This window comes from Octopus sinensis, linkage group LG15 (genome assembly GCF_006345805.1).
Source record: "Octopus sinensis linkage group LG15, ASM634580v1, whole genome shotgun sequence".
Taxonomy (NCBI): domain Eukaryota; kingdom Metazoa; phylum Mollusca; class Cephalopoda; order Octopoda; family Octopodidae; genus Octopus; species Octopus sinensis.
This window is the reverse complement of record NC_043011.1, coordinates 20998428-21020927: the sequence shown is the minus strand read 5'-3', so window position 1 is coordinate 21020927 and position 22500 is coordinate 20998428. Positions and strand designations below refer to the sequence as shown.

Here is a 22500-nt window from a genome sequence, read left to right as displayed (position 1 = left end):
GTTGAACCGTCCAACCCATGCTAGCATGGAAAACGGATGCTAAATGATGATGATGATATGTATGTATATATATATATATGAACATATATGTATATATAAACATAACTCATCTTTTATTTGTTTCAGTCATTGGACTGCGGCCATACTGGGGCACCACCTTCAAACAGCAGAAGTGAGCTAGAGTGTTAAAACTTAGTACACATGCACAGCAGAATTTAAGGTCACTGTGCATGCTTTAACCTCATTACTATAGCAACAATCCGGATGCTTATTGATCAGACCATGTGTGTGTGTGTTTCACAATATATGGATTCCAGTAATGCAGTAGTACTCATAAAAAATAGCTCCTTAATGTATCATTCTACAAAATGTATAGACTATATAGTATGATACAAGAGAAAACGATAAGGAATGTATGAAGTCATGTATGTCAGAGAAATAGGTTGATGAAATTTTATTTAAATAGAATTTCATTAAACTATTTCTGTCATTTATGACTTTATATATATATATAGGCATACCAGTGCAGAATCACCTCTCTCCGACAAGTCATCCTAACGAGACGTCTGCGTTGGCTGGGTCATGCCCTCTGTCGTCAACCAGGAGAATTCATCTACAAAGCAATTGCCCCAGCTCCCTTTCAGGGTTGGCGAAAGCAACGTGGTGGACAACGAAAAACCTGGCTGATGACAGTCAAGGCTGATCTGGAACTCAACCTAGGCCCCCATATCTACATAAATTCACATGAGTTGACTTTGTTCCTCATTCCTTCAGAGAAGTAACCTTTTTTTTTTTTTTTTTTTAATGAAATATTCTACGAAATACCTTTCAGATTGTGCAGAACAGAATTTAAAAATGAGAAAGAAAGACATTGGTGGGTTCATACTGTCACACATGACATATATTTACAAAATGAAACTTGAAATTTTGAAAACAATTCCAATGTGTCAGTACACCTGTGTGCTTGTCCAACTATTGTTTTATTTTTATTTTTTGTATTAAATTCCGATCTAACCATAATCTACACAACCTGGAAGAAATTTGTAGAAAATTTCATACAAGGTGTGGCTGTGTGGTAAGAAGCTTGCATCCCAACCACATGGTTCCAGGTTCAAGCCCACTGTGTAGTACCTTGGGCAAGTGTCTTCTACTGTAGCCTTAGGCCAACCAAAGCCTTGTGAGTGGATTTGGTAGATGGAAACTGGAAGAAGCCTGTCTTATATATGTGTGTGTGTGTGTGTGTATGTCTTTGTCCCCCAGCATCGTTTGACAACCAGTGTTGGTGTGTTTGCTTCCCTGTAACTTAGCGATTCAGCAAAAGATACTGATAGAGTAAGTACTAGGCTTTAAAAATAAGTCCAGGAGTCGATTTGTTCGACTAAAACTCCTCAAGGCGGTGCTCCAGCATGGCTGCAGTCAAATGACTGAAACAAGTAAAAAAAAGATAGAAAAATGCAATCCATTGTTCTGAAACAAAGCTGAATCTTGCAAATTATCCGAAACTCCCTGCTATTGTCCCAGGAAAAAAATTTTCACAACACAGTCCAATATAATCGAAATCAATACCATCTGACGTGATTTTGTAGAAAATTTCAACAAGAAATGCCAATTTTTCTGAAAGTCTTAACACGTTTGTAATTCCAACGGCAATAGGAAATCGTGTTATGACATGTGTTCGTTAGTTTAATGAAATGGATCCGTGTCGTTGAATATTTTGGATAGAGTTGAAAATGTAATATGCGGTTAATCAACAAAGCTAATCCCCAGAGTTAATCCTTAATACTCTTTTACTTGCTTCAGTCATTTGAATGTGGCCATGCTGGAGCACTGCCTTTAGTTGACCAAATCGACCCCAGGACTTATTCTTTGTAAGCCAAGTACCTATTCTATCGGTCTCTTTTGCCGAACCGCTAATTTACAGAGACGTAAACACACCAGCATTGGTTGTCAAGCGATGTTGGGGGTACAAACACAGACATACAAACATATATATATATACAACGGGCTTCTTTCAGTTTCCGTCTACCAAATCCACTCTCAAGGCTTTGGTCGGCCCGAGGCTATAGTAGAAGACACTTGCCCAAGGTACCACGCAGTGGGACTGAACCTGGAACCATGTGGTTCGTAAGCAAGCTACTTACCACACTATTTTTATAGTAACGTGACAAGGAGTTAAAACTTCTATCTTTGTAAACTTTAATACGAGAGAGATAAGCAACTTTGTTAGAAATCTTTCTTCAAAAATTAAAAATTCTGCGCTACAGATAAGTCTCAAAATAAAGATTTTCCTCAAATATGAGCAAGAAGCGAAAACAATGCATATATATACACACACCTGATACAACACGTTTCATAAGATAAACGAAATATATTTACAGAAGAATATTATGAATTATTTAATGTGATACAGCTTAGTTTATGTTTGTAGATGTGTTTACGATGCTATAAAGAAGCGTATCACTTAGTACTAAAATGTCCTAAGTTCAGAAATAAGATAAGCAATTACATCTTTCAAGAAAATTGACGATAAATACAGTTTTTATATATTTGTATAAAATGTTGGATTAAAATGAATTAAGCCCGAGAAGTTGTTGACTAATAAGATAACGTGTTCTTGGTTGATGTCCTTCAAGAATATAGAAAGAATGGGAGAGAAATAAAAATCATACCGACCGAACTAATTATCTCTATTTGGTCGAAACTTACGTCGATCGAAGATTATCGACAGTAAAATATAAAGCGATTTAAATAAAACTTGTGAGTGGTTACTCGGATGAATTTTATAACAAAGGATTTAAGGCTACTGAATTAAGTAAGAGCACACAATGGGTGCGGTCATATTCATTCGTTTTCCGAAATTCTGAATAAAAATATTATTATTACATAAACCTCAAGAGCTGCGAAGGTACACACAAAAAACGAAAAAAATCATTCATTTCTGCTGTCGTTCCTTTATGCATTTCTCTTTTTTTTTAAATATCAGCTGTTTGATCATCTACATATCGTACATAGATAGAAAACATTGAAATTATATCATTTCCATTCTCTTCTTTCTCGCAAAAGTATCATTATAGGTTGTCATATTTTTATCGTTAAATGATAACCATGTACAAATTTCTACACGTGTGACTATTTACCTCCAGAACTACAACCGATCCTAAATGAAACGGCATCATAAGAATTTTTTGTTTTCCCTGCATTCCCATAGTATTTGGAACATGCTACCAGAGGTACACAAAATTTTCAAACACCAGGTAATTAGCTTACATCATCTTACCTATAAATCAAAACTGTGCCTAATATCACCGACTTTTTGTTTTCTCATATGTAATTTTCACACTATAAAATTATGTTTCTATCTTTTCTCTTGCATAATACTAATGGAATAAATATTCAAAAAGTGATATATTTTTTTTTAAATACATTTTTCGCAAACTTTAAATATTAAAAAAATATCGTAATATAATTCATAGAAAGCAAAATACTCAACCTCAGCCGGCGTGGTTCTTTATTGTTATTTCTTTTTTGTTTCGTTTTGTTTTCATATACACTGGAAATAACATATTGACATCCATCTATATCAAGGTCTCGATGTTAAATTAAAATTTCTAAACATGTTATAGAAATCATTTAAATAATAACCAAAACAATATTCGTCCCACTCCTGTCTACGGTGGAGAGATGAGAATTTCTAAATTGATTCGTAGAGTTACCTCCCGTTCTTACCTTGACCACGTGGAATAATACAATCTTTTACTGTTTATTTAGATTCTTAATTAGAAACGGAACTTTATAAAACAAGCGGTTGAAAGTAAATAATTAACCTCCAAATAAATTTATAAAAACTTTTAACCTTTTTTTATTACATTATAAAAGCGATATTTGAAATTCGATTTCTTACTGAAACAATGAGGTGAAACAATTCATGAAATGGAAAATAAAACAAAGGATTGAAAATTATGAATAGAAATATTTAACTGATGTAAATATGTCGAAGCGAGATGTCAGGATTTTTTCGAAATTGCCGAAATGCAAGAAATTAAAGACCAAATATCTTACAAACTATAGAATTTTCTCAATAAAGCCAAGAGAAAAAGATGTTTTATAAACACATTCTACCAGTAAACGAAGTTAAAATTTTTTTAGTTACATAGAAATTATTTTTTAAAAAACTGCCGTTCAAACCGAAAAGATCAAGATGTCAGTATATTTACCTCTGCCACTGATGCTATACACGAAGTTGGACCATTTTAATGACATCAGAGAAATATCAACTATAACAACCCATATATCATAGAAGTCGGTCCTTTGGACATACATGCACGTCGCTAAGGGGGTGTACTGGACGGCACTGTCCCCTCACTATCCATTGGGGGTAACCTCATATTTACAGTGGTACACTTATTTCGAAATTCCACTTTAACATTGTTACAAATTAGTGCCGACCCACAATATTCGGTGCAACTTTAACGTGCGGTCTACCGCAGTATCTTGCCTAAGCCATGAAATTACTTTTAGCGTGCACCTTTTCTTACCCTCTTAACTTGTCAATATAAAGTTTAAGACCCATTAACGGAAACAAAAAAAAACCCAGCCTACTAGGTATAAAAACTGTGAAGAAAACGAATATGAAAAAAAAATTGCGCAAACGAACGTGGGTGGGGAGAGGACTTTTGGAAAAATCACAAGATCCGATTTTTCCCTCATAACTTTCAGGAAAATGGATATACATTGATGAAATTTTATAGAAATACCGTTCAAATGGCACAAATTACGATTATAAAGAAATTTCTGGGGAAAATTTTTTCCGGGGGGGGGGGAGAGGACTGTCGGAAAATTCGCATGATCCGTTTTTCCCCTCATAACTTTCAGGAAAATGAATAACTTTTAATGAAATTTTACAGAAACGTCTGTCAAACAGCATAGATTACGATTATAAAGAAATTTGTAGGAAAACTGTTTTCTGAAGGGGAGGGGAGAGAACTGCCGGAAAGTTCACACGATCCGTTTTTTTTTTTAAAGGATTTCTATAGACGTATACATTTACAGAGGAAACAGCAGTTGCATTTTTACTGAGAGATCATGGTCGGATTCCAAAGCAACTATTTGAAAGAAAATGAGGCGTTAGTAGTGAGCTTTTCCAAACACACCTTGATCACTTTTGTTGGAAAAGGTTTAGGAAGAGATGCAGCAGATTTGTTTATGGCATTCCTAAATGATGTACGAAGTGCATATCGTCAATTAAGATTTAAGTGTAAGTTATTAGTAAATCATTATTCAACATTATTCAATTTGTTTTTATCATCTTGTGGTATAAAGTTCTTATAGTGGAGGTAGATCGCACGCTAAAGTGTAAAAGGGTAAGAAAAGGTAGACAGCACGCTAAAAGTAATTTCACAGCGTAGGCAGGATACTGCAGTAGACCGCATGCTAACGCAGCACCTCAGCCACCAAAGTATGGTGACGGGTCTGCATTTCGAAATTCTAGTGTATCCATCGACTTTCAACTGTTTGAGAACAGTAATCGCGTACATTTTACTGATGTGAGAAAACTATCTACCCTTTTCAAATAATATGGTACAGCATGTATTGATTACTGCGATGGACTGGCGTCCCGTTCAGCTGTTGCGGGGACACATACGCCACAGAAACCAGGAAACCGGGCCCATGAGCCTGGGTAGGCTTGAAAAGGGCGCATAAAAAAATGTATTGATTAACATTGGGATCTTAGACATTTCGACTCCCGGGTGCCAATCTCTTAAGACGGCATCCATGCTGGAACTACAACGCTTCCACTACAACAAGCATGGGCAAACTGCGGCTCGCGGGACTTTGAATGGCATGCCAACGAAGAATTACTTTTAATTTCTTTAGTAATGCAGCTCACCTGATGATCAACCTTGGCTCATACGGCGGCCCATTCACTGAAACCGGTTGCCTTATGCCTGTTCTACAAATAAAAAGTAAAAATGACGAAAGCTTACAGGTCAGTACAAAATACTATCAAGAGAAAAAATAAATAACAAGCGGAGTTTGGTCGGAATTTCCGATAACGAGTGTTCAGTTGTACGACCAAAGGAATTACAAAGTTCAGTTAATCAGTGTGTAAGTAGCTGGGTATTCCCCAGAAATGTATATGTGCCTTTAATGTAACCCCCAGACGGAATCAGCGTGACACGTTGAACCAAGGCCGAACCTTTGAGTTAGCAGGACAATTCCTCTGGTGGGCTTCTATGTAGATTCCATCCACTCAGTTTTACTAGCGAGGTTTTGGTTGGCCCGAATCTATAGAAAATTGCATTTGCTATGCTGTAGAATTGACCTCGGGACCTTGTGATTGGATGGCAAATCTCTTTACCATTCGACCATATTGCACCTACAAGGGAGAGAAAATTAATTTATATCTAAACAGGCAGTCAAACTGACTTAAACTTTCACTATGTATCCATATTTAAAGGTGTCAGAACTTCTGGTTATGTATGTTAAAAGTTTGGAGGTGCGGCAACTCTATTCGACTGCGCTGTATTGGTGTCGCCTGGTTTGGGAGTCCCTTTTGGGCTATTTCAACGGAAGTAAACCTGCTGCCTACCTTCGACACCCCATAGTTGTACGTTATCTGAATTTTCCTTCGTTGCTGCCGATTTATTTGCTTGTTTTCATTAGGCTCTACAACCAAGAAACTGTGTATGTGTAAGGATGGGATCACCAAAATTGTAACGATTACGTGCTCATTCTTGCACGATGTTTATGTAGCAAATATATGTTGCGACCAAACTGGGGTTGTATACAGGTAAGTGGGGTGCATCTGGGAGCGAAGGTGCAGTAAGCATAGTCTGCGTTCTATATTTCAAAAAAGACATCTGAGGTGTGCTGAATCAGGAAAAGCGAGCTGAGTATGCGCAGACGTAGGAAACAAGACAATGAAAATACAAATAGTAGGGTGCATCCGTGTAACTGGATGTACTGCATCTTTTCTTGTTTCAGTTATTTGACTGCGGCAATGCTGGAGTACCGCCTTGAAGGGTTTTTAGTCGAGCAAATCGACATCAGGACTTTTTTTTGGATCTTTTCGGTTTGAACGGCAGTTTTTTCTAGCGGTGTCATATGAAATTGTCACCCATAATTATGACCGTAGTATCGATCTATTGCATTTCAATCTCTTTTAGGGTTAGGGTTGGGGGTGGGGGAAGGGTATCTTTTTTTCTTCACAAATGTAAATAAACCCAATCTGTTTGTTAAATGAGGGACATATTCATACGACACAGAATGTTTTTTAACTCAATAGAAGTCATTGATTGGTTGAAATTGAAGAAAAACAACAAATATCTTACAAACTATAGAATTTTCTCAATAAAGCTAAGAGAAAAAGATGTTTTATAAACACATTCTACCAGTATACGAAGTTTAAAATATTTTAGTTACCTAGAAATTATGTTAAAAACTGCCGTTCAAACCGAAAAGATCCCTTTTTTTTTAAAGCCTGGTACTTATCCCATCAGTCTCTTTTGCTGAACCGCAAAGTAACGGGCACATAAATTTCATTATGGAATATTTTCCCTCTACGCTGTGCTGCCTATATTCCGTACTAATAACACATTTTTGAGCCAATTCATTTGCCTCATTATCAGTCTGTTTGAACTAAGATCCATACTGATTTTGCATATCTGTCATTTCTTTTTCAAATATCTGACTCAAACTGTGTGGTAAGTAGCTTGCTAACCAACCACATGGTTCCGGGTTCAGTCCCACTGCGTGGCATCTTGGGCAAGTGTCTTCTGCTATAGCCCCGGGCCGACCAATGCCTTGTGAGTGGATTTGGTAGACGGAAACTGAAAGAAGCCTGTCGTATATATGTATATATATATATATATATATATATGTATGTGTGTGTGTATTTGTGTGTCTGTGTTTGTCCCCCTAGCATTGCTTGACAACCGATGCTGGTGTGTTTACGTCCCCGTCACTTAGCGGTTCGGCAAAAGACCGATAGAATAAGTACTGGGCTTACAAAGAATAAGTCCCGGGGTCGATTTGCTCGACTAAAGGCGGTGCTCCAGCATGGCCGCAGTCAAATGACTGAAACATGTAAAAGAGTAACTGAGAGGTTATTACCAGATCTAGACTACTTTTCTGTAAATATGGGGAAAAAGTGAAAGCCTCGACTAGCACCTTGTTCTAAAATACAAGAAAGACTAAGAATTCATAAGTACACTTAGTGTTTCCAGTATCGCTCCAACCCTCCGACCGATTTGCACAAAAAAAAGAAAGAAAGGAAAGCAAACAAATCATAATGTTTGCTCTTGTTGAGTAAACCAGCCAGTGCCTGTCTGTTTCATAATCACTTTTAACTTGTTTTTTGTACCAAGTTCCGCTGAAATGACGTCCCGTTTCATCGTTCGTAAAACTGTCAAAATTATCTTTAAGATCAGGCCGACAAGGGCCTTACTCAAGAAGAGCACGTACGTGATTAGGTGTTACAGGTGTTTCACGAAGCAGGTGTGAATCTGTTGGGTATTCCATAGATGAGTCAATGGTAGCACATAGTTTTACTTTGTTATCCTCGTCCTCTGGACTATCGTTTGCAGAAGGGTTTACGTTTTCTAGGGGACCCAATTCCACACCCTGTGCATCCACAGCAGCCTGAGTTTTGTCACCGGTCACCCCACGTCTTTAGAAGGTTCCATTTCAGGAGCAACCATTACGGATCGGGCACCGTATCCATCACCTGGGGTGTTGGTAGCTAGTAAGTCTACAGAGCGTTCCACCTCTAGGGGAACAGTAGACCTCGTGTGTTTGCCGAATGAAACGTTGGCGTTCAATCTTTGACATTTTGACGATTTTTTCTTTCGATTTGCAACTTCACTCCTTTTCTCTCTGTCCTACCCAGATAGATTCTTCTTGTGTGTTTCTTTTCCATGGTATTCCTAACCAGAAAAATATCTATGATTGCCTTTCTAAACAAACTTAATAAGCAAGCAATGAAATAACACTCTCATAATAAAACGAAAACAACACATAAATTTGCCATTGCAATATATAAATGACAGTAGCCTGCAAATAGACAATCGTAGACTCTATGTGTTTTATGAGGATGATGTTGCTGTGTCGTATAAGAAGTTCATGAAGCAATTATATGGGATCTTTTCATTTTGAAGGCCAGATTTTCCTAGTTAACTAAAAAATTTGAAACTTCGTATACTGGTAGAATGTGTAAAAAGAAAACATTATTATAAACAAAATTGTTATTCGTAACTTAAACGTAGTTTAATTTTTGTTTTGTCTATGCCAAAACATACAGTATCAGCGTGTGACAAGAATATATCATAATAATTAGATTTGGGGCAATGATCCTTGATTCAACTTTGACTTTGACGTCTGGTTGGGAAGAGCAAACGGTCAAAGTATCGGTCGCTCTCTGATAGGTTAATGGTCGAGCCTGTGGCAGTAGAGACCTCTTGGCCGCCCCCAGGACCATATCCCTGATTATCGCTATCGAAACGGAGACAGCTATCTACAAGTCAGAGTGGCTCTTCCAGTGCATTTCTCTCGCCATCCTCCGCGGAAACGCCTACGCCTTTTCCATTTTGTCTGCTGGGACCATGAGGCCGTCTGAATTGCAGGAAATCGAGAGAATATAAGAATTTCGTAGTTTACTACCCGTAGTTAGTCTGTATCTAACAAAACACTTCATCATACCCACCATGACTTCCAGTTTTCAACATATGAGTTGCATAAATGCACGCTCATTTCTGATATATTAGGCAAAATATTTCATTAGTTAAACGTGTAACTGTATTCTACATTCATTAATTTCAAGTTTCAGTAACAATGTCCTTAGGGATAAAACTTACAACTACTGACATAGGTGTGACGTGAAGATGAAACTCCACAGGATCGTCCAGTGTCAAGAGGCTATGACGTCAGGATTTGTTTTGGTTCTTCAGATGTCAGAGGCCACCAACACATCACAGGAGATTGAACTAAAAGGTTAAAAAAACACGGGAGGTTGGCCTGATAAACACATGTTTACAAAGTCAGAAAACAGCACAGCTCCCATGACTTTCGGAAACATTTTTTCACGCTAAGAGTTGCTGAAGCATGGAACAAACTACCGGCATCAGTTGTTAGTTGTCGGAGCACTGCATCCTTCAAAACGTCCATGCTTCCTGAGATTCGCCAACACTACACCTCCCCTCAATACACACACAAGCATGTATCTGACTCATACATTGTTCGCTTTCCAGACATTTGTACATTACTGCATATACTTTATACGCACTTTCTGACAAGTTGTGGTGCACCTGAGCACTGTATACAATAATTTCATTATTATTAAAGTAGCGTCCCCAGAAAGTTCTTTCCAAGGGCCGTGGGATTAAAACACGCGCACGCACGCACACACACACACAATCACACATGCACATACACAGATGACGGGCTTCCAAACAGTTTCCGTCTACCATATTCACTCACAAGGCATTGGGCTCGGGACTTTAGTATAAGACATTTGTCCTAGATGCTGCACTGAAGGACTGAATCCAAAATCACCCGTTTGCAGGGCTGGCTTCTTAACCCCAGTCATATATAAGTTTTAATAGCGCTGCTTTCTCAAATAATTTTTTTTTTTCTTAGCAGATGTGGTCCCGGGAACATTTTGAAGGGAGGGCACAAGATCAGAAGGGAATACAATTCCAGGAGAAAAGGGCGTAATAACATTATTTAGAAGGGCACACTACTTTTCTTGAGTGGGGGTGGGGGCGTGCCCCTCATCCCCCAGCCATCGCTCCTTTGGGTCTACCCCTGCTTAGGTTCTGGGTAAAACCTGTAATGTGTGAAGAATATGAAGATATAGTCCGGGGGCATTCTTGGCCCCCGGACTATATCTTTGCTCACCGCTATTGGGACGGATATGGCTGTTGGCAGGTGCGGGCCCTGTGAGTCAGAGTAACTATTGAAGTACCGCATCTCCCTCGCCATCATCCAGGACAGCACCTTTTTCTTTTGTCTGCTGGAACTAGAAGGCTGTCTGACTTACAGGGACTTGTAAGTTCCACTCCTAAATGTAAAGTTACAACCTAGCATGGACTCACTGTTTCCATGTGGATTGTTAGAGTAAAACATCTTTGAAAACCTTGGGTAAAGTAAAATACTTTCCGTCTAACAAAATAGTAAGAGTCAAGACTATTGAAAAGGTTGCAAGACGTAACGAAAATTTTAGGAAAATAAAAATAAGAAATGTGGAAATTTTACCGGTGGAGTGTATTACATTATAAGACAAAAAGAAAATGACCCTCCCCAGACACAGCAAAAACAGTAAGAGTTGCTTCCCTTAGACTGAAAAACTTTCTGTCACAGTGAAACTTCAGCGAACCTATTTACGTGGTTATCTATTCTTTTCGGATGTGGCCAAGTCACAGGATAATATACGAAGATCCACCTGTTAATATCAATTAATTCTCTTGAAATTAATGCCACTTATTAATCTCTATTATTTTTATATTATATTGGATCTTTTCGGTTTGAACGGCAGTTTTTAAAAATAATTTCCACGTAACTAAACACTTTTAAAATTCGTATACTGGTAGAATGTGTTTATAAAACATCTTTGGATCTTAACCCTAACCCTAAAACAGATTGAAATGCAATAGATCGATACTAGGGTCATAATTATGGGTGACAATTTCATATGACACCGCTAGAAAAAACTGCCGTTCAAACCGAAAAGATCCATTATATTTTTTCCATATTATACATAAGCTTATGTTACAACGCAATCCTTTTTTTACTTATTTATCTTACCCTGCAGCGGTGTTGTCCTGTTTTTATTTGTGTTATTCTTGTGTTAAATAAAGAAATAATTTATTTGGGGCTAACTTTAGCCTTTGAAGTCGATGAAATAAAGTACTGCTCGGTAATGAGGTCGATGTAATCAACAATTTCCCCTCACGCTAAAATTGCTGGCCTTCTGAAACAATTATTATTTCAAATAGTTGTTATTATTACGAGTTCAAATTCCGCCGATGTCGACTTTGCCTTTCATCCTTTCGGGGTCAAGGAATTAAGTATCAGTGAAGCACTGGGTGTTGATGTAATCGACTAGTCCCCTCCCCCAAATTTCAAGCCTTGTGCCTATAGTAGAAAGGATTATTATTATTATTATTATTGAAAAACAAAACAAGCACAAACATTACAGATTTCATAATACCTACACACAACACACCACCAGCACACATTCTCACAATTAAAATAAACAAAACAGTTTACAACGAAATAAAACAAATATTCCCTAACGATGTGGGATCGTTAGGGAAAAGTTTCTCTCAGAAACTTTACAAAAATATTATTAAAGCACCCGTGCAAAAGCACAAGGGAGCCACCCCCACCACCAACAACAGTAAGTAGAGCCTTTTTTCTCCTTTTTTTCCCCTAACTTTTGAAACATGGCAAATCTTAGAATCGGTTGCTTGAATGTGAGAGGCCTCGGGTCACCTGTTAAACGACCTGAGGTTTCATGATGTGGATGTAGCAGCCATCAGTGAAACCAGGCTCTCCGACCCGCAGGAACTCGCAGCCCTTTTCGGCGGATACGAGATATTTCTATCTCCGTGTCGGCCGGGAGCGGGCGGTGGTGGTACTGCGGTGTTGTTTCGGAAGGCCTGGACCTGAAAATAAGAACAGTCTTCTTGGATCCAGAAGGTAAGTTGGTGGTCCTCGACGTGGACGGTAGTGACGGCGGTGCTTTCAGACTGCTGGCTGCCTACGCTCCGACAGGAGCAGGGCAGTCGGATTATTTCAAACGTCTGGAAGTTTTCCTGGGAACGTCACGCACTCTAGTACTAGTTGGGGATTGGAACGCTGTCTTAGACGAACGTTTCGATCGGGTGGGCAGGGGAGCGTCTGATAGGAGAGGGGGAGGGTGCAAGAGCCTCGCCAACCTACTCGGCCGCTTTCAGCTGTCCGACAGGTTTCGACTAGACAACCCGAATGTGCCAATGTGGACTTGGACAAACCGCATCGGGTCGTCTAGATCGTACTTAGATAGAGTGTTTTGTAGGACAGCGTAGGGTGTCCACAATTCCACCTAGTCGAATATACGGACCACAAATTAGTGATCTGTACGGTCGACTTAGATAGGCTACATAGACAGGGACCCGGCTACTGGAAGCTGAACGCGTCGTTAACGGCGTGCAAAGCTTACAGAGACCGGATTAGTTTACTAGTTAAGCGGGCGCTCACGGGGGCAATCATCAACAATAACTGGTGGTTTGCCCTCAAGAGAGCAATTAGAGTAGAGTCGATTAGGTATAGTAAGACTCTAGCTATTGAACGTAGGAAGAGAGAGCGGGATTTAGTTAAGAAACTAGACGAGGCTCTTGACACTGGCATCGCGACCGACGTGTTGGCGGCAAGGTTGGCCCTCGACCAACACTTCGACGCCAAACACGAAGGCTGCGTTGTCAGAGCTAAGGCACGTTCGCTAAGCGGGGAGGGGACTAGAGCCGCTCGATGGGCCCGCGTGGCGGAGGCGAAGCGAGGCAACAGAGCAACCATTCGGTCTTTGGTGGACCAGAACGGGCGCGAGGTTACCCAACCGAAGCAGATGTGTACGGTGCTTCAGCGGCACTTTGCTCAACTGTTTGGGACGAGCGGTGGAACGGACACCAACGGTACAGACTTCGGTGTGTACCTGGACGGACTGCCGCAACTCTCGGACAGCGAGGCAGAGTGCTGCGAAGGACCGATATCTGCCTGGGAAGTACAGGAAGCGATGAAGAGTTGCACGAGAGGTAGATCGCCGGGTTGGATGGTCTGCCCTACGAGCTTTACTTTTCAATGCCAGACTTGTTTGCGGACCTGTTGGCAAACGTCTACTGCAACTGGCAGCAAAACGGGAGAATTCCTGCTTTTGTCTGTCGAGGGGTGGTGGCTTTGCTAAAGAAGGACCCAAACAAGGGGGACGTTATAGGGAATTTCCGGCCCATCACTCTGCTCAATGCAGAGTTGAAGATTTTGGCCAAGGTGCTAGCCAAGAGATTGGCGCTTGTCGTGGACAAGCTGGTCGGCGGGACGCAGACATGCGCCGTGCCGACCAGGTCGATACACGACAACCTCCATCTCATGCGCTACATCATAGAGAGGGTGGGTAACGACGCTGGCGCGGGTGGGGCTTTGATCAACTTGGATCAGAGTAAAGCCTTCGATAGGGTCGACCATCGGTACCTGGCAGCTGTCCTCAAGGCAGCCGGCTTCGGTCCAGTCTTCCGCGGGTGGATCGCTGCTTTATACAGCAACATCTGCTCGGTGATACGGGTGAACGGTCACCTTTCGGAACCGTTCGACATCTCGCGTTCGGTCCGCCAAGGATGCCCTCTCTCCTCCCTCTTGTACATTTTGACTCTCGAGCCATTACTGCGCAAGTTGGAGGCTTTGAGGGGCATCCCGCGCGATCTAGGAGGCGGAAACAGCGTGTCTGCTTATGCCGACGACGTCACCGTGGTGGTGTCGAGCCACAGGCACATTGGCCTGATTGGCGAGACGCTAAACCAGTACGAAGCGGTGACAGGGGCAAAGATTAACGCGGAAAAGTCTGTGGGCTTGCAACTGGGCACCTGGAGAGGCAAGCCCATGCCGTCCAACAGCGTCGTAGGGCGCTGGACAGACGGACCCGTTAAACTGCTCGGGGTCTGGTTCGGTCCGGACTCCAGGTGGATAAGAACTGGGAAGAGAGGTGACGAGCAGGGTGGCACGTCTCACCCAGAAATGGGCCGAGAGGAAGCTGTCCCTGAAAGGTCGAGCGGAGGTGGCGAATGCGTACATCGCATCCGTCATCTATTACCGCTTGACCGTCGTCCCTTGTCCCGACCGCTGGTTGGCCAAGCTGGTACGCCTGCTCTTCGACTTTTTGTGGAAGGGTCAGGTGCCACTGGTCAGGCGATCCATCTGCTGTCAACGACCGCTGAACGGAGGCCTTGGAATGCCGTGGTTGCTGTTGCGCAGACATGCGCTCAGGCTGCGGCATCTCAAGCGCTTCCTAGACGGTGAACAGGTGTGGTCGTCTTTTGTCAGACGTGATTTTCCGCAGCTCGTCTCTTTGACGGAGCTGCAGACCTGGATCAAACGTAGACCGAGAAAGGGCGCTTGGCACCTCGAGTGCCGTCAAGCCCTCTCCGCCCTCACCAGGCGGGCAATGCGGTCGGTTACAGCTCCACTCTAGCGTTCTATAGAGGGTTAGTGGAGGAAAAATGCGACGACGTTCTCGGGGGAAACTCTAGGCGTTGAAGACGACGAACTGAGCGGTCTGTTCGGGAGGACTTTCGGGCCGGGGCCGATGGATAATTTCCAGAGGTCTCTCGCCTGGCAGTGCTACCGAGGGGCTCTGCCTGTTCGAGATAAACTCTACCGGCACGGAAGTGCCGTCAGCCGGGCCTGCCCGAGGTGTTGCCAGGACGACGAAACCGTTCTGCACGCACTCGTCCAGTGCCCGAGTATTGCTGAAATATGGGTTTATGTCGAACAGCTACTGTCACGTGTAGGACGGATCCGACTATCGGCCCGAATCCATAGTGAAGATTGCCCCGCCGACCTCCTTTAACAAGGAGGGCGAGGCCGTTTTCTTGTGCCTTGTGGCTGTGGCGCGAAAGAAGTCGTGTGTGGTGGACTCGTTTGAAAGGGCTAAAGTCAGACACTTTCCTCTTGGTCAAGGCCTCATCAACTTTTTCAAGTTTCACTTGAAAAGGAAGATGAGGTTAGAGAGGAAAGTGCTGTCCGATAGCAAGTTTTATGAAAGGTGGGTGAATTGTGCGAGACTGGCCTGTATAAATGGACCAGTTCTCAGGTTTCGCCTGTGATTTCAAAGAAAAAGGTAATGTAAAAGGAGAAGAAAGGGGACTCTCTTACACCCCCTTTTTTTGACCAGGCTCCCGTTGGCTTTTGTAGGGTTTTTTCCACCGGGAACATTTCGAGACGTCTCCCATTTTGGGAGTTTTTCATTGTTGAATTTTATAAGTTGTTATAAAGATTTTTACTCGATGTTTTTAAAAAACGGCAAAACCCTTTGTAACCTTTCGTCCTGTCTTGTCCCTTTATGTAATCATGCGTGTTAGCCCTTGTGGCCAATAAAAAAGAATTGATTATTATTATTATTATTATTATTATTAGTAGTAGTAGTAGTAGTAGTGGTGGTGGCGGCAGTAGTAGTAGTAGTAGTTGTCAAATACCGAAATCAGTTTAAATGCTTTCCCCCCACCCCAGCCCTTGCATGTTTTTATATTAGAAACCAAATCCCCACCAAGGTCAACCTTCTGTGACAGGGTCAACGCAATCAATTAGACCCACCTACCCTCAAAGTCAAAGTACTTGTATATATGATTTCCTTTTTAAGGGTCCGGGTTGGCAGAACATCAAACAAAATACTTTGAGATATCTGTTTTGGCTCTTTACATTCTAATTCAAACACCACCAATGTCAACTTTGCCTTTCCTTATTTCAGAAGTGATAAAATAAAATACCAGTCATGTCACAGGGGACAATCTAATTAACTAACCACTTCCCACCAAATTTTAGGCCTTGAGTCAAAATTATTGGGTCGTCTGAAAAGTTTGTGCCGATTTTTAAAGGAAAGAAAAAAGTCAATAAATACTTGCCATTACATTTTTAATCAACCAGATATGAATCGTTTTGTTACACAATGTGTCTCCATCTTTCCTTTAACTTGAAAATACCCTCTTCCCAGAATTCAGGGAGTTTCATGGAGGCGCAATGGCCCAGTGGTTAGGGCAGCGGACTCGCGGTTGTAGGATCGCAGTTTCGATTCCCAGACCGGGCATTGTGAGTGTTTATTGAGCGAAAACACCTAAAGCTCCATGAGGCTCCGGCAGGGGATGGTGGTGATTCCTGCTGTACTCTTTCACCACAACTTTCTCTCACTCTTACTTCCTGTTTCTGTTGTACCTGTATTTCAAAGGGCCGGCCTTGTCACTTTTTGTGTCACGCTGAATATCTCCGAGAACTACGTTAAGGGTACACGTGTCTGTGGAGTGCTCAGCCACTTACACGTTAATTTCACGAGCAGGCTGTTCCGTTGATCGGGTCAACCGGAACCCTCATCGTCGTAACCCCGACGGAGTGCTTCCATCATCATGGCAAAGAATTCATCAAGGCATCATTTTACGTCATCCAAGGAATTGAAATTTTTACCATTAAGACTATTCTGCAGAGACCTGAATAAGTGGAAATCCGAAGGAGCAATATCTGGTGAATATGGAGGGTAGGGTAACACATCTCAGCCGAGCTGCAGCAGTTTTTGTCTGGTTTCCAAAACATCAAGTGGTGAAAATGAACTGTCTTATCTTCCATTTTAAAGGGTTACAGAATTAACAGGTTATAGGAACATAAACCTTCTTCCATGAAAAGATAGCTTAAACTGTGCTCTAAATGGAGGTGTAGACATATCCTATTTTATGGACTCAACCATGTTCTAAAATAAGTCGAAAGGTAAGCTACTATAAATCGGCACAAACTTTCCAGACAACCCAATATATGTATACTAGCAAACACACCTGTTCTTTGGATGGCTGAAGTTGCTGTGGTGGTATTTTTTTCACCAAATAATTGAACTACTGACATTTATGAGAAGCATAGCAATCTAAGAAACAATTTTTAGAACTGGAAATGGTAGCATGCTGGCAGAATTGTTAGCACAATGGCCAAAATGCTTAGCATCAATTCTTTCAGCAATATAGATGCAGGCATGACTGTGTGGTAAAAAGCTTGCTTCCTAACCACATGGTTCCAGGTTCAGTCCCACTGCATGGCACCTTGGGCAAGAGTCTTCTACTATAGCCATGAGCTAACCAAAGCCTACTGAGTGGATTTGATAGATGGAAACTGAAAGAAACCTATCGTATGTATATACATATACATACATACATACATATATATATATACATATACATACATATATATATATATACACACACACATACATATATATATATATGATGGCTGTCCACTCGTAACTAAGGAAGACCTCTGCTGACCTTCAGAAGCATTGTGCGCTCTAGGACTAACTTAAAGTTTTTCATTTGTGTCTCCATTGATGGCTAATGAGCCCTGCTCTTGACAAGCATGCACGACTGCAAACATTGCAAACCAAGCTTTCCCCATTCACTACACCAGCAGTGCGCTTTTGAGCAGCACGCTTATGTTCTTCATGCAGAATACATGCTCTCTCAAAAGTGTGGCTCCCCACTTCTTAATCTGCTTCTTCCATCTGTGGCAATGACAGGCATTGCTCTCCCAGTCAGTCTCCTGCATGTCACATCATTTTGTCTAACGTCCGCTTTCCATGCTGGCACGGGTTGGGCGGTTTGAATGAGGACTGGCAAGCCCGGGGGGATGTACCAGGCTCCATAGGCATAGGAGTGGCTGTGTGGTAAGTAGCTTGCTTACGAACCACATGGTTCCAGGTTCAGTCCCACTGCATGGCACCTTGGGAAAGTGCCTTCTACTATAGCCTCGGGCCGATCAAAGCCTTGTGAGTGGATTTGGTTGATGGAAACTGAAAGAAGCCCGTCGTATATATGTATATATATGTGTGTGTATATGTTTCTGTGTCTGTGTTTGTCCCCTCAACATCGCTTGACAACCGATGCTGGTGTGTTTACGTCCCCATAACTTAGCAGTTCAACAAAAGAGACTGATAGAATAAGTACTAGGCTTATAAAGAATAAGTCCTGGGGTCGATTTACTTGACTAAAGGCGGTGCTCCAGTATGGCCACAGTCAAATGACTGAAACAAGTAAAAGGGATATATATATATGCATATATATATATATATATATATAGATAGATAGATAGATATATATACGGGTGTGTGTGATTGTGTATAGAAGAATATATTAATAAAAGGAATTCCAACCTTGTCTGATTTTCACGTTTTATTTACAATCTTATGATGAGATAAGATAATATAATAAAATAAAATAATAGAATGTTAAATGTTCATTCTGATTGAACTAGTACTTTCATGCATTAAATTCTGCAATCTTCAGGTTCATGTAGTAGTGGTGACAGTCATGCTTCACAAGTTTTGACTGTAGCAAGATGATTGAATCTGTGCGTTAAATACAGCTGTGTAGGCTCCAGATTGCTAGGTTTTGCAAACTGTATTCTGACCAATCAGTGTATAGCATCACTGAATTACTCAAGCTGATTGGTTGGTTTAGGCGTCATGCTTTGTTGAACATGTCAAGAGTCCTGTATCTTAACCCTGGCCAAGGCAGCAATTGTTGGGCTATTTTTAGAAATGTTGTAAATAGCCTTTGTCAGAGATTTTTATATTTCAATTGTCATCATCATCATTGTCAGCACCTTAATTATTGTTGCTAGTGATGATGGTGGTGGCAATAGTTCTATTGCCACCACCGGAAACTACGGCCTAGAAAATGAGCCTTGTCCTGGAAGATCTGTAGAGCTCAATGAGAATGTCCTGCAAACCCTGGTAAAACAAACTCCTATCATAATTGTTGAGGAACTGGCAGAGAAGCTTGGATTTAGTCATTCAAGTCAGTACTTATTTTTTTAAGTTTGGTACTTATTCTGTCAGTCACTTTTGCTGAACTGCTAGGTTCAGCAAAATACATCATTGATTGTCAAACAAGGGAATGGACAAATAAAAACACACATATACACAATGTATATGTATATTAATCTAAGTGTACAGTATTATATTTCCATTACAACCAATTTTACCAATCAGTTTCGCACTAGGGGTTCAATGGAATGTTAGATAACAGCCCAATTATCTAACCTTGCGCTCTTCAGAGATGGCAGGTATGGCTTCCACACAGTTTCTGCCTACCAAATTCATAAATTTTGTCTATCAAATTCATAAGTTCATTCATAAATCATTGGGCAGCCCAGGGTTATAGTTTGCTTGAATAAACCATTCAAGGTGGTGCCCCAGCATGAACACAGTTCCATGTCAAAACAAGTTAAAGATTAAAGGCAAACATATCCGAATTATTTGTCTGTAATATGTATTCATCTTCAAAAGCACACCCATGGTTAGGAAGCTTCCTTCCTAGCAATATGGTTTCGGGTTCAGTCCCACTGCGTGGCACTTTGGGTAGGTGTCTTCTACTATAGCCCCGTGCCGACCGAAGCTTTGTGATTGAATTCGGTAGGCGGAAGTTACTGCCGTGTGTGTATGTGTGCGTGTAGGTGCTCAGTGCCTCTCCAAAAGAGAGAGATAGAAGTGCCATTACCTAAAAAAAATGGTACTTTCATCCAAGAAGTAGGTAAAGTAAAACATGTGTAATCAAATGTCCTGTTTGTCTAGATACAAGGAATTAAAGTCAAAGACACATGTGCTGATAGTCCAATATCTTAAACAATTAGATATCTAAACTCTTTGATTGAATCTAACTCTGGACTTTAATTAACCAGTTCAGTATAAACAATTGATTAATTATTTAGCTAGGAATGTTCAAAGAATATAGTTTAATGTTATGTATGTAAATGTAGCAATTATAAATAAGAAATGCAAAGGACTGTTTGATTATTGTTACCAGTTTTTAAAAATTTTGTTTACGTCTTATCTATCTAAGGTCCACATTTACATATTATATATATAGAAAAACACAAGCAAATGAGGGAGCCTCTGTATAGTCACTTGACCTACTAGAAATAGCAGCTGTTTTCCTAAATCACATTCTGTTGCCTCAAATGAGATAAGAACACACTACTCTTTTACTTGTTTCAGTCATTTGACTGCAGCCATGCTGGAGCACCACCTTTAGTCGAACAAATCGAACCCAGGACTTATTCTTTGTAAGCCTAGTACTTATTCTGTGGGTCTCTTTCACTGAACCGCTAAGTTATGGGAATGTTTAACACACCAGCATTGGTTGTCAAGCAATGTTGGGGGGACAAACACAAACACACAAACATATACACACACATACATACATATATATATATATATATATATATATATATATATATACATACGACAGGCTTCTTTCAGTTTCCGTCTGCCAAAACCACTCACAAGGCTTTGGTCGGCCTGAGGCTATAGTAGAAGACACGTTACCCAAGGTGCCACGCAGTGGGACTGAACCCAGAACCATGTGGTTGGTAAGTAAGCTACTTACCACACAGCCACTCCTGCGCCTGTTGAATTTAGTTTTAGAAATGACTGACCAATTCCCATATATCCTCAGTGGTTTATATCATCCCAATTGTCTCCTTTATCTCCAAAATATCTCGAATCAAAAATTACAAAATGTTAAAAATAATCTAGTTAAATTCCTTAGTAATATGGGCCTGAGTATTACCTTTGATGATGATAAAACAAAGGTTAATACACTCAACTTAAAAATAGCTTTATATTTCCCATACATAAACCTTCAACCAGCTTACACTCAACTTATATAGCTTCAGATTTCCAATACCATAAACCTTCAACCAATCTAAATTATATCAGCGTTTTTAGCAATCATCCTACTAATACAACAAAAAAATTGGTTAAAAATCTATCGCTTAGAATCTCTAAATTATCCACCAATATTGACGTTTGCAATAATAATGTTAATTTCTATATAAGGCAGGATATAAGGAGCAAATTTAGTATTATAACCCGCTTGATCCTGGTTTAACCTCTAATAATCTGTTTGTTAGTAGTTATACTAATAATAATAATAATAATAATAATGTTTCTCCCATAGGTAATAACCCAGATAATAACTCCTTATATCGAAATAGCCAGAACCTAATTTTGGTAAACTTTAAAATAAACAGTCTAAGGGAGGTAACTGTATTTCCCCACTCATTTTCTGTAAAAATTAAAAAAAAATTCAGGCTTTTTAATGAGAAATCTCCGTATAAATCGCATGATCCTTGTAAAACTGTTTGGTTTATTATTCCATTTGGAAAACAAATTAAAAGTAACCTTCCTTACCTATTTTGTCAAACCATTGAAAGGAACATTTCCCCAAATTCCAAGGTACCACTCTATTTTCAATGCTCATTGTATCCGAATTGGTTTCTCCGACACCAATAACCTCCTGCAGACTATATCCTTAACGGTAAAAGGGTTTCACTTAATAACTGCAATAACAATAATATTAATAATGATAATCTCTCCTTAAATAATAGTATCAATAGAAAGAGAGGGGGAAAAGAAAGAAGGAAAGGAGAAGAGTGGTACAATCATCATCATCATCATCACCATCACAGGAGCTGGCCAGGTAGAAAAACTACCCTATGCTAATCTGTCTGGTTTGGCAGGGTTTTTACAACTGGATGCCCTTCCAAATGCCACTTTATAGCGTGGACCGGATGTATTTTTACGTGGCGCCAGCACTGGCAGGGTCACCAAGTAACTCACAAGACAAGGAATGTGAGAGAGTTTAACATATATTATATATATATATAATATATATATATATGTGTGTGTACATATATTTTATATATATATATATTATATATATATATATA

At 40.4% G+C, this 22500-nt stretch overlaps 1 protein-coding gene across 3 annotated transcripts in view; it reads right to left on the bottom strand.

Annotated features, from left to right (window-relative positions):
• Positions 1–4347, bottom strand: part of LOC115219815 (high-affinity choline transporter 1) — a 71294-nt gene extending 66947 nt beyond the window's left edge. Inside the window, exon 1 of one of the 3 annotated variants that reach the window (XM_036509524.1) lies at positions 4215–4347. In XM_036509524.1, coding sequence (XP_036365417.1) covers positions 4215–4320 — 106 coding nt within the window. In that variant the 5' untranslated portion in view covers positions 4321–4347. Of the gene's footprint in view, positions 1–3490; positions 3699–4214 lie in introns of those variants that run through there. The other 2 variants (XM_036509523.1, XM_029790090.2) reach the window with 2 other exon arrangements.
• Positions 4348–22500: the final 18153 nt, after the last annotated feature.